At 37.6% G+C, this 13,536-nt stretch overlaps 1 protein-coding gene across 1 annotated transcript in view; it reads right to left on the bottom strand.

Moving 5' to 3' along the window:
* Ndst4 (N-deacetylase and N-sulfotransferase 4) overlaps nt 1–13,536 on the bottom strand; it is a 307,351-nt gene that overhangs the window by 123,018 nt on the left and 170,797 nt on the right. The window contains exon 5 of the mRNA XM_028859117.2: nt 8–193. Within this exon, the coding sequence (XP_028714950.1) occupies nt 8–193 (186 nt within the window). The remainder of the gene's footprint in view (nt 1–7; nt 194–13,536) is intronic.

The raw sequence follows: 13,536 nt of genomic DNA, 5'->3' as shown, positions 1-13,536 counted from the left end.
CGCTCACCATGATGCTATTGTGAATGAAGCCCTTCCTGTATCTTGCAGGTTTCAGATGTGGATACTCTTCAGTGCTGGTGACCTGAATACCCCAGACCTTCTTCCAAGCTGCATACAGCTGAATATGGACCGGGTAGACCCCTGAGTGATGTGGGGCCACTGCATAGCCCAGGTTGGTCGGTATTCCATGTTCCTAAAAAAAGTCAGAAGAACACCATCATGGAGTGGGGGCAATTGGATCAATTAAAAATCTTTATATTTATTTGGCATATATATTGAGATCCCTGGTAAGTAAGAGGGAATTAAAAAATAGGAAGATGAGCTTTTATGGTTTCCTCAGTTCATCAGCTTCATAGAGATCTGATGCTACTATGATGAATGTAGTACATACTTTGGGCTTGTTCTGTGTGCATGAAATTAAGCTTGAAATTTAAATGCATTAAGTTTGAGGGGATCATAGTGTTGTGACTGACTGTACTCTAAGTGAACCAACCACTATCTTGGGGCTTTCAGGTGTTCCCCTTGCAAAAGATCACCGAAGTTGGGCCTCCTGATGTTTTACATCCCTCAATACCAGCTGGGGAAAGGGCATGCAATTTTCACTTAAGTCTCCAATTTCTCCCTACTGCCTGTTACATGAAACTCTGCATTAATTGCATATGACGTCCTCTGGAAGGGATAGTGTATATATAGGCCAGGGAAGACTGGAGCACCATGTATGAAGTGTGTGGTTATGGAAGGCTCTCACCCCGGTCGGATAAAGCTTTTCATATGCTGCCCATTGGGAAAGGAAAACCCACATTCCTTTAGGGGACACCTCAACTGTCCTGTTAGGGATCCCAATACACTCATTGACTCTCCATAGAGAACTCTGGCAGAATCATGCCTTTGTTTGTCATTGGGACCCCAACAAAAGGGGTGAGCATTGTTTATTGCTCACCTGGGAGGGAATTTTAGCTACAGATAGGAATTGAACTTTGTCCTTTATCAAGTAGATGAAGCAAAAAATAAAAATCTGTAACTTGAGAAATTACCTAACACAGAAAATATGGAAGATGGAAGAATACTCTCTCTCTCTCTCTCTCTCTCTCTCTCTCTCTCTCTCTCTCTCTCTCTCTCTCTCTCTCTCTGTGTGTGTGTGTGTGTGTGTGTGTGTGTGTGTGTGTTAATGAGAGTTTTTTTGGCTTGGATTTAATAGGATTTGATACAATGTGTTGTTCACGTTAAGAAAGAACCAGTGGAATGCCAAGATCAAAGTTATATGTTAAGGAGTTATTTCTGTGCTAAAAGCTAGATGAAAACAGGTAACAAAACAGACAGTAAGAAAAGTTAGGCCCAAAAGTATTTTGTATGCAGAGGGTAAAGGAAAGGTAAAAGTTAAGGTCTCACCCTTTGTCCTAAAATTTAGAAATTAATTTACTGTACAAGGCACACACTTTACTGTGAGATTTTTGGGTAAATAGTCAACTCTAAATGACTACAGGTATACATCTAAAGCAAGAATATGAAAACATTCTCAGTCATTGTATTATATTTCTAAGTGTGTGAAATACATATAGTTTTCTAATTTCTTCTTTTATAACTTTCCCTTTAGATGCTTATCTGCCTCATAAAATTTCCTTGTAGGGCTGAATCTCATCAATTGAGCTTATAAATGAGGATACAAAGTCAGATATGAAAGTCGATTGAATCAATAAACTGAGCTCAAAACTGTTGACAGTTGCTGTTTATATTGTCTGTTACAGACACACAGCACAAGGAAAGAATTCAGTCTTGGATGAGAAGCAAGCAGTAAGTGGATCACAGACTTCAGCGCAGCACCCACACACTGCACTAGTCCCAAAGATGGGCTCTTAATAGTTCATGTCACTTTCATTTTCCTTTCATGGAACGACCCTCATTGTGTAGCCAAATTCAGTTCTTTTTCATCAAGACTGTTTTCTAACATCTATTATAATAAATGACTCTTATAGAAATACTGAATTATGAAATCAATGCTGTAAAATGAGCTAGAGCCTTTTCCTAGACATGAGGGAAAACTGTATTTTTTTTCCCCCAGTACTGGTAAGAAACATATTTCTTACAAGAGCCTTTCTCCTGTCCTCCTCTCTCCTCCCCTTTCCTCCCTCTGCTCCTCTCCCCTCTCTTTCCTCCTATCCTTCTCTTCCTGCTCCTCCCCTGCTCTCCTTTCTCCTCCTTTCCCTTCCTCTCCCCTCCTTTCTCCTCCTCTCCCTTCCTCTCCCCTCCACTCCCCTCATCTCCCACTCCCTCCCTCCTCGTCTCTCCTCCTTAATCTTTGTGGTACTAGAAATTGAAACCCATTCCTCATTAATGCTAAGTGAACCTTCTATTACTGAGTGAAATCCTGACCCTAAAACTTGTCTTTTCTGTACAGGACTAAGCTGGAAAACTCCAGTAATAGAAGTACTTGGGAACTGACCAGTGAGGCTGCTGCTGTGCAGCCTGGACCCATCGCTGGGTCTTTTCCTGAACAGCTATCAGCCTTAGTTCTTTTTTGTCTGGTCTGCTGCCTGGGAAATGGTTAACTGTAATGAAGATGAGTGATCACCCAGAAAACAAGGGGTCCAGCCCAGTATCCCATTGCCAATGAAAGAGAGCTGGACTTCCTCAAGAGAGAAATCTAGGCATGAGGGTATTTAAACTGCTTTGACAGGTAAGTTAGAATTGGTATGGATCTTTTGCCTGGGAAGGTATTTCTGACTCACAGCAAAGGGTAAATTTTCTCCTACTATGTTGTTATTCTTGCAACTGCTTTGTACATAGAATTTCCAAGTCTCCTATAATTTAGTGAGTGACAAAACAAGACTGTGGGAATCCTAATATTCATTAATAATACATTTGTTGGTCTCATTCTCTACTGTGGTGTGATGCTTTATTCCAAATGTGAGGCCTTATATGTTAGATAAATATGGCAGTGTCATAGTAAAAAAGAGATAAAAAAACAAAGTCTGTAAAGAGAACTGAAATAACAAACAACTATATTCATCCTACAAAAAAGCATTTCACTTTTGATATATAGTAAAAGGAATTGTGGAACTTTTCATGAAAAATAAGGAAGAAAAGCAATTGAGTAGGAAGGGTCAGTAAAAAAAGATTTTATTATACTTATTGATTTCCGGGGGCTCAATGTAATACTATCTGTAAGGTCATCCTATTGCAGGGGCAACTAGGGCTCAATCAAAATAGTAAATCACACTAGGTAATTGTGAGTTTATACTTTTTCAATCAAAATGATAACGGGAAGTGAAAAGTAATTCCCTAGTAGCTCTTTTCCTGTTATCAAGGGGCTTAGTGAACTAGAAAGCTTCATTCTTAACTGTCCACAGCTTAAAATCCAATTCACAGAGAGCTGGTCAACTAAAACATAAGCTAAATGTCATATTTACACAAGATCATAAAAATTACAGACTTGGGAAGGCTTTTCTATGTAAATATAGAAAACATTCAAACCCTATAAGATAGGCATAAATGATAGTTGAGAAAACAAAATGCAAGCATAGCTTTTACTGTTTATTAACAAATCATGCAGGATGAAGATGATTTAAGAATACAGGCACCAACAACATGTAATATACTAATAAGCAATCACAAGGACAGGCTTCAAAAGTGACATCATTTCAGTGGCGTTTCAGAATGGCATGCCTCGCCAGCATTCACAGAACTTGACTATGATCACATTTTCCAGTTAAATTCCCACTTCTTGCAGGGGTGGTGGTGGTGGTGAGACAATGGGGTTAATTGTTGCTATATGTGATAAGATCATTAAAAAAAAAAGCCCGTATACAATAAAAATGCATTTAGCACTAGAGCTGTCAACAGCACCTGAAATGAAGGCCCTTTCAAAGCAATCCCCAATGGTCATGTATTCCTGGCAACGGATGTGTACCTGGTATCTATTAGATGTTTTTCAGTTTATTCCCAATGTGACCCTAATGATAATCCTGTTACAAGGACTGGAGTCTATCTAAAATGTGGAAAGCGAGGCTAAGAGAAAGCATCGGGCTTTTTCAGGTTAGCAAGTGTGAGAGCTGGAATCACCTCTGGGCTCCCTACATTCAGTATATGCTTCTGTTTTTCCAATGTCAGCTTCTACTGTGACCTAATGGAACTGACTCAAATATATAGTATGGAAGCAAAACACCTTTCTATTATATGTTTTTCCTTGGTAAAATGATATGAAGCAAAATTTTCCATTTTAAAATCTCCTTTGCTGCTAGCGCTTTTCAATGTAAATTAGTTTCAGCCAATTAGGAGTACTCAGGACAGCTTCTGGAGGGCAGCAGGAAGCAAAGGTTAAATTCTTGTTGGAAAGTAAGACCTTGAAAACAAGACAACCTGCTAGCAGTTTTGGTGTATATTTGCAGGGTAACAGGAAGCCCACTGCTTGAGACTTAGCTCTAGTGGTCTCTTTCAGATACAGGAGGCCCTGGGGGACCAGTTTTCTATGGCTCCTTGAATCCTGAGAAGTTCAGCTGACAATCTGCCCTTCTGCCCTTAAAGAGTTTTCAAAAGCCCTCAAGGCAATGAGTCAAAGCTGTCCTTGTTAAAAATAGTGTGATGTTTTTAATTTGGAAACCTGATGGGAAGAGCTGGGTTTGCATTTTCTAATGCACAGAACATGTTTAACAGATTGAGGTAAGGCATCTAATGGTTTGAATTCTAGGAAAACCGGAGAAAAATAAAGAACCGTATAGTACTTACTTTTATTAGTTTATATTTATATTTTACTTAGATGATTGATATTGGTAAACATCTATTTTTATACCTGAGTAAACAATATATATGTGAACATTTTATGTGTGTATAAATATGTGTGGGAGGAGATAATGTATATATACATGATATGCATGCATATGATGGCTGGATCTTATGCATTGGATAGCCAGCAGATAGGATACAGTAAGTGAATTGGAGGCTTCTGATGATTTCAATGATAAACACTAGAGACATATTCAAACAATTAGATATGCTGGGCTTGGTAGCATATAGCTTTAATCCTAGTGCTTTGGAAGCAGAGGCAGGAGGCTAATCCATTCAAGTTTATACTCAGCTATATAACAAGTTACAGGCTAGAATGAGTTACACCAGGCCCTATTTCTAATAATCAGACAACAAACAAAAAATTCAATTTCTCTACACTCAAAATAATTACTTTTGAGTTCCTGGTTTGTGTCAAGCATTTTGTTCAGTTTTAGGGATTCTCTGGATAGAAGTAACATTTTCTACTGCAGATTGAAATCTGGAGACAACTACAGAGAGAAAATAGACAAATGTATCTTAACTCTCATCGAATTTGGTCTATGAACATTTGACTTAAAAAAAAACCCACTATCATTTGAGCATGCAGACATTTTGTTTCTGGAAAAAAAAATGATATCTTTGACATGAACATCTATTAAGGTTAAAATTTATTTCCAACTAACATTAGTTGCAGTGATGTAAGAAACATATCTAGAAGCATAAATATACCTCACAGAACCTTTCAAATACCGGAAATTGTGTCCACTTTTGTGTGTTTTCATTGTCATTATCCCCTCAATCTGGATTGTTTGGCTAGATTAATTTGGGATCTCACAGGCTTCCTCCCATGCAGTCTCTTCTACATTTTATTTTCAATATGTCATCTAATGGACTCCAAGATCTTTGTGTGTGTAGATTTACCTTCTAGTATCACTACTGTAGCCCATAATACTGCAAGGAATCTTGGGCTCCACGGAAGGTGGCTGAAGTTCAATTGTGGTATTGTTGTTGTGTGAGTCTGAGGGGCTTACATGACTTTTCTGTGCCTCAGACTCTTTATCTATAAAATTAAGTCTATATTAAAGGATTAAATAATGACAGATACAAGTAAGTGAATATTTATAATGCATACACCATTATGAAGTCATTAGCTACCATTTCAACATTTAAAGCTTATGTGTTTATTGGTTCATAAAAGATACACAGAGCATTTCAGGAAATCTATCAACTTTTACAAATACAAATATAAGGCCATAATCTTCAGGCAATGGTAGTGGCTAAACACAAGAGCAGACAGAAAGTTTACATTAATAGAAAACAACAACAACAACAACAACAACAACAACAAACCCGCGTCAATTCTCGTTCGTGTCAGAGTGAAGAGCAGTATCAAATCAGAAATGATAGTGGTTTGCATTTTACTACCGTCAACATTTTCCCCCACAGAAGGTGTGGGGTATCTCATTGGGTCTCTGGCTTTCCTGTATTCACTTGAGCTTAGCAAATGGAAAATTCTGGTAACAGACAAGAGATAAACGGGAATGGAGCTAGGGAATCTTATTTTCTCTTGCAAAGTCATTTTGTGCTGTATGACTATTTCAATCAAAGGTTAAAGCAAGTGTGAAAGAGGGATTTTCATGTTTGGTAATGGGGTTTTGTTACATGGTCTTTGTTTTTGGAGGGGGCATTGTCAGGCAGGGTGAGAAGAGTTCATTCAAGCTATGTATGTGTTTTTATACACAGAAATCATGTGTATTATATTTTTTTTTAGGTAAAAAGCTATTAGTATGATTTCTTGTGGCATTTGCAAACATAATCAGTGTTATTTTACACACCTCCCTCTTTCTTCTATATTTACATCCCTCTCTGCTCCTTAAAGAGTCCTGTTTTTCTATTTCAACTGTCAGATAGCTTGTGTACTCAACAAAGACAACAACAAAAGACATGCCAAAATGGTCAGGGAACGGCCAGGAGACCACAACCCTAAACAAAAAAGTATGAACAACTGAGAAGAGCTGGGAGCAGGGGAGGTGGTTTTCCTGAGGGAATACCATACCAATTGATTATACAGTGCCAAACAGCCTGTCTTTAAAACATGCATACAAGTAACACTTTATGGACTGAGCAGGATATATATATATATATATATATATATATATATATATATATACAGATGCACGCATGGACATGCAGTAAGGATTAGTGAAAAAAGAGCCCATGAATTTGAAGGAGAGTAGGGAGAGGTACATGGGAGAGTTTATAGGGAGGAACAGGAAAAGAAAACTGTTTTGATTATAATGTAATCTCAAAATAAAAAAGAAAAATAACCAGGAAAGCATTCCCTACCCACAAAACGACATGCCCATTCTCACTCCAGAAGACTCTCTCTGTCAAATTGTATGTGACCTTTTCTACCTGATTCCTCCTCAGAAGTTGGAATTAAACAATCCTTTCCTTCACAGCAACCAATCTTAGGGCATCATTACTTTGATATAGACTTATGTCCTGCATGAACTACTGCACTACTGCAAATTGTCCTTCCATTAAATCCTGGGCAGTTATGATTGCTGGTTCAGTTTTATAGAATCTAGTATGGCATAAGTAGCTATTGTAAAAGCTCTCGTAGATTCTGGAAGCGCAAGCTGGTGGTATGGTGAAGCTTTATGATGTAAGTAACATGATGAAGGAAGATATATTGAAAGGCTCCTAATTGAAATGTATTGGTTCTGATGATTTGGCACCTTGGTTCTGGGATAATTTGAAGCTATCCTAATAAAAGGGCAAAGAAATCTCTAGATAACACAGGAAGTCAGACAGGCACAGGTGAGCATATGAAACCCTCTTGTGCTTCACTTTGCAAGAATCCATTAGTAAATACTTTTTTCTGAAAGCTTGACACATCATAATGGACCATAGGGAGAAAACAAGAGAAAAATGAGAGAAAGAAGACCAATCTCATGGTAATGCAGTCATTTCTGGATCTCACAGAAACTGGAAAAAAAATTGAGCAATGAATTCAAGTTTCTAAATAATGAGGAAAGGGCTGTACACATGGGCTTATCTCCATAATTCCAACACCCTGCCCATATTCATGAAGCAGCATGGGATATGATTAGGGTTATTTCATACCCAAAATCTTTTGAACAATATTCTATGCATTGCAGTGAGATAGTAAATATTTTAAAAGAAACAACTGTTAAAAAATAAATAATAGTTTCTTAAAAACAAAATGTCAAAATGAAATTAATGGAGTGGTAATTGAATAAGTGAATACACTCTTGGTAAGGAGATTGTTTATTCAACAGTACCTTGTTGACTTAAAGCATTGATTTGTTCTTTTATATACACAACTTCAGGGGAGTGACATTCATGCTGAGGAAAATAGATACCATTATCTATTTCTCCTTTTAATAAGGGCTTGAGACCATATTGTCATCTTTGAAAATGAGCCTAGAATCATTGATTTTCCACTATGTTTTTCAGGGCTGAAATTGTCTTCTGTTTTCATAAGTGATAAAAGCGAAGACTGTGTGACCCTGGAAATTGGCTGGGTCAGTCTTGACACTCTTTGGATTGAAGCCTGGTAAATGGTGACAAATCTCTGGAGGACTCCGTGTTACCAATGGATTTTTCTTGGGAAAAAGAAACAGCACAGCAATAGCATTGCTTCTACAGAGTTGAACTTTCTGATCCTAAATAGAGCTATTTTGGGCAATTGAGACTCATCCTCTAATATTCTTGCTCCCACTGATAGTCTACTTGGCTGCTTAAAAGAAACTGACAGAGAAACTAAACCAGCCTTCCCTCCGACTGTAGGCTGCTCCACTCCAGCAAGTTCAGCATTTGCGTTCCTAAAGTTTTATGCTCAGTACTCTTACTTTATTTACCAATTAAAATATTTTATATAATTTTGTTCAATATAACATTAATCAGTGTATACTCCCTGTATGTGTAGGATGTACAAAGAGCTATTATAGGCATTGGGATATAACGGTGAAGAAAACAGACAAAAATCCCTTCTACCAGTGAGTTATTATGTTTGCACAACGAGACTGACATTACAAAAAATAAATATACAAATCATTTGTAAGAAGGTGAACACTAGAGTGGGAAATAAAGCAGAGGCAAGGAAAGGAATGAAGGCCATGGGTCACTGTGTTAGATTATCAAGCATATGCCTCACAGAAAAGGAAATGTGCCTGAAGAGTTGAAGTTGTAGAGAAATAAGAGAGGTGATGCCAAAGTGGTAGGGTTTTTGCAAAGAGATTGTCAAGTTATGTACTGAAAGATCTAGAAATACCACTCAGAGCTGCTTTCTACAGCATCACTGAAGGGATAGCTGAAGATCTTTTAGGGCCATAAATGTTATTAGTGTGCTTTTATTTACCTCAAGCAAGCAGAAAGTTCTGAGCAGAGAAATGGCATTGCTCAGCCTACCATTATAAAGTTTTGTGGCTGCTATGATAAGAATAGACTAAAGGGAGGTAAGGAGAGCTCAAAGAAACACATAGGCTCTGAAACGGCTCTGATGGGAAATGATGACAGCCTGGACCATATGAACATGATGCAGCTCATGAGATATAATTTCATTGTGATGTTTTTTTTCTTTATTTTCCTTGTGTGTGTGTGTGTGTGTGTGTGTGTGTGTTTATTTGTGTATAACAAAATGCCAGAAGTCTTCTTTGATTACCCCTTCACTTTCTTCTGAGTCTCTCAAACAACCCAGAACTCATGACTGTTACTCTGTTGATTTCCTTGCATCTATCTTCTGAGGCTGGAATCATGGGCAAGCCACCATGCCTATGTAGCATTTATGTGGGCTCTGGGATCGAAAGCCAAGTTCTCTTGTTTAGATGACACATGCTTTAACCTTTGAGTCATCGCTCCAGCCTTGTTTTGGATATTTTGTAAGAGCTTGAATACAGTACAGAAGAGAAAGGATATCTGGAAGGACTGTGTGCTATCAAGTCAGAGGCAGAGGTTTAAAGCTGGGTAGTTTGGGGGTAGAAAGATAAATAGGAACATTGCATTTGAGAACAGTATCTGGTAGCATATGACAGGTAAGAATATCAATAAATAGCTTATTATCCATAAGAGTGAGCTCAGCTAGAGCTTGGTAGGGTTTCAAGATTTTAAAAAATAAATTATTATTATTATTATTATTATTATTATTATTATTATTATTGCTGTTGTTGCTATTGTTATTATAATATGTGTGTATATTACCTTTATTTATGTCTGTATGCCACAATCCTGGCTAGTACCTCAAGAGGCCTGAAAATGGTTTAGCACCCATGTTGGTGCTAAAGTTGAACCTGGGTCCTTGGAAGAGGGGCCAGGACTCTTAACTATGGAGCCATCTTTCTATTCCCATGATAAATATTTTTATTTAAAGTCATGTGATTTATTGATATAAAACAAACAAACAAACAAATACATATAAGTAGAGGAAAGAAGGTATATTAAGATAGATGCCTGGGAGGTATTGAATTTAAGAGACAAGGAGAGGAAACCAAACATATATACTGAAAAACAGACATGAGTTATGAGCAATGTCAGGAATCCATAATGGAATGGGAGCTGACTAAAGAGTGAGAGCTATTTTGGGGGTGTTTGTGTTTGCTTTTTGAGTATATTCACTATTATCTTTGTTCAAGTTTTGTTTTGGGTTATATTTGGTGAAAGACAAATTCTATTCTTTCATTCACTTAATTACTTTGAAAGGAGTTTTTGAAAATAGAAATGGAAATGACTGCTCTATCCTGGGACCCTCCATGAAAATTCCTCATATCACCTTCCAGGTCAAAGACTTTTTTCTGTGAACAGTTAATTAACTGATAGTTTAGAAGAAAAAAAATGCTGCTGATGGCAAATATGGTTACAATGTTAATGATGTGAAATAAGGACTAAGAATTACTTGGATTTAATAATAGATGTCAATCAACAACCTGGCCAAGACAAGTTGCTCATTAGAGTAACTTAAGATATGATAAAAACTAATGTAGAGACCATGAGTATAGCAACAATTTAAACAATTTAAAATTGCCGTAGAGTCTAGAAATAATTCTGTAGCTTGACTGAAAGGTATGGGAGCATAGAGTTATTTAAAAAACAGAATTAATAGCCTATTTTTAGATAGAGAAATAATTTGGAAGAGAGGAAAGACTCTAGACCGATGGCTGTGAATAGTCAAGGGGAAAGTGGATTAGGTCAGTGGTAGAGTTTGTGCAGTGGTTTGATGAAAATTTCCCCTATGCTCATATGGAGTGGCCTTATTTGATAGGATTAGGACATGTAGCCTTGTTGGAGTAGATGTGGCTTGTTGGAAGACATGTGTCACTGGGAGTAGTCTTTAGGGTTTCAAATGACCAACCTAAGCATAGTAGCTCTTTTTCATTCAGTTGCTTGTTATCTAGATGTAGAACTCTAAGCTATTTCGATAGCACCATGTCTGCCTGTGTGCTGTCGTGCTTCCCATCATGATGACTATAGACTAAACCTCTGAACTGTAAGCAAGCCCGAATTAAATGCTTTCCTTTATAAGAGTTGCTGTGGTCATGCTATCTCTTCACAGTCATAGGACATGTAGACTAAAGCAGTCTGACATCTCCATTACTACTTCTTTAATACATTACTTTATATCAGAGCATAAACCTGAGTGTTCTTATGGCATGTTGGCCTTTAATTTATGTCTATGCTGTTTTAAAACAATTTATAGTAATCAACCATATCTATAAAAATATTTTGCTAGAAAATTATGATCACTTGAGTTCTAGTCATACAGGTTATTAAAATTATGTTCTCTTCTCAGGTGAGGAGTTCAAATGCTTCAAGTTAAATTAATAAAGGCTAGAAAGATTCGCTCACGAGGTAAGATCTTTTTCTGCTCTACCAGGGGACCTGAGTTTAGTTTCCATACCCAGCTCCATGGGAAATATAATGCTTCCTTCTAGCCTCTGTGAACACACACACACACACACACACACACACACACACACACACACACACAGGCACGCACTAACACACACACACACACACACTAACACACACACAGTCACACACACTTTAAAAACTCTGAAATCATGCCTGCTATTTTATTTCCATTTGTTCATAATCATAGTGAAATTGCTTTTGCATAATAGGCACATATCAGAGTTTGCTTATGGTTGATTTGTTTCAGTAAAATAAGCAAGACCATCATTTGAAATGGCAAAGGGATGGTATATTCACTAATTTGAGAAGTGGGAATTGAGAAACAGTACTTGAGAGGAGAAAGCCATTGTCATAGTCAGGGTTACCATTTTAGTAATGAAATACTATGGCAAAAAGCAACTTGTTCATCACAGAAGGAAGTCAGGACAGGAACTCAAACAGGATAGGAACCTGGAGGTGGAAGCTGATGCAGAGGCCAGCAAGGGGTGCTGCTTACTGCCTTGCACTCAATGTTTTCTCAACCTGTTTTCCCATAGAACCCAGAACTACCAGCCCAGGGGTGCCAAAACACAATGGACTGGGACCTCTCTATCAATTGCTGATTAAGAAAATGTCCTAAAGAATTGCATAAGTTAGGTTTTATGGAGACGTTTTCTCAACTGAGGCTCACTCCTCTGATGATTCTAGCTTGTGTCAAGTTGACAGAAAATTAGCAGCACAGCTACCTATAAAACAAAGATTTAGCCAGGTGGTGGTGGCACACACCTTTAATCCCAGAATTCCAGAGGCAGAGGCAGGTGGATCTCTGTGAGTTCGAGGCCAGCCTGGTCTACAGAGTGAAATACAGGAAAGGCGTAAAGCTACACAGAGAAACCCTGTCTCAAAAAAACAAAAACAAAAACAAAAAAAAACCCAAAGATTCATAGGGCGATGCCAGGGCTCTATGGTATGTCTACTCAAGATCTATAGTCAGGAATACAGTGAGAATAAGCATGTGTCCTAAGAACAGTCAGGTTCAGAGACATAGGCATAGACTAAGTTTAGATGTGTGTGCAGCCTAGATTGAGTCATTACAGAGGAATATGGGCTAAGTCAGGTTGTAAGGTGCTTCAAAGAATATATCATGAAGAACCTTTGGCAATATGAGCTTGAAATAACAGGCGAGTAAGAGCCCAAGAGAAGTGGTGGTGTGCAAAGACTGATACCTCACAAAAGCAGAGCTGCTTTATAGAACCATTCTTTCCCCTTCACAGGAAAATATACTTGCAAATTTGACTTAATAACACGAGAAATGTTATGGATATTAAGTGATCAATATTTTAAAGTAGTGTCATTGACCTAAAAGAAACGACAACAAGCAAATACTCAAGTATGTTAAAAAGTAAGATGGAGCTAGGTGGTGGCACACGCCTTTAATCCTAGCACTTGGGAGGCAGAGGCAGGCAGATCTCTATGAGTTTGAGTCCAGCCTGGTCTACAGAGTGAGTTTCAGGACAGCCAAAGCTGTACAGAGAAAGCCTGTCTTGAAAAACAAGACAAAGCAAAACTAACAAAGCAAAGCAAAAAAGTAAGATGGAAACAAGAATGTAACCATATACATATACATGTAACTATATACATCGTTATTTCATTTAAAATAATTTATTAATTCTTTGAGGATTTCATACAGTGTATTTTAATCATATTTATCCTCAACTTTTCTCTTTAGCTAAACTCAAATCTACCCATGACATTGTCCCTATTTGTAAAACTGAATACCTCATTTAGTGCAATTTTTATATAGTAAAATTTTGTAAAGAGAAGGTGAGTAATGATTATACTGACTAGGTTTTGTCAATTTGG

The sequence above is a fragment of the Peromyscus leucopus genome, chromosome 6, assembly GCF_004664715.2.
Source record: "Peromyscus leucopus breed LL Stock chromosome 6, UCI_PerLeu_2.1, whole genome shotgun sequence".
Classification (NCBI taxonomy): domain Eukaryota; kingdom Metazoa; phylum Chordata; class Mammalia; order Rodentia; family Cricetidae; genus Peromyscus; species Peromyscus leucopus.
The sequence above is the reverse complement of the archived record's forward strand: the minus strand, read 5'-3'. Positions and strand labels throughout refer to the sequence as shown.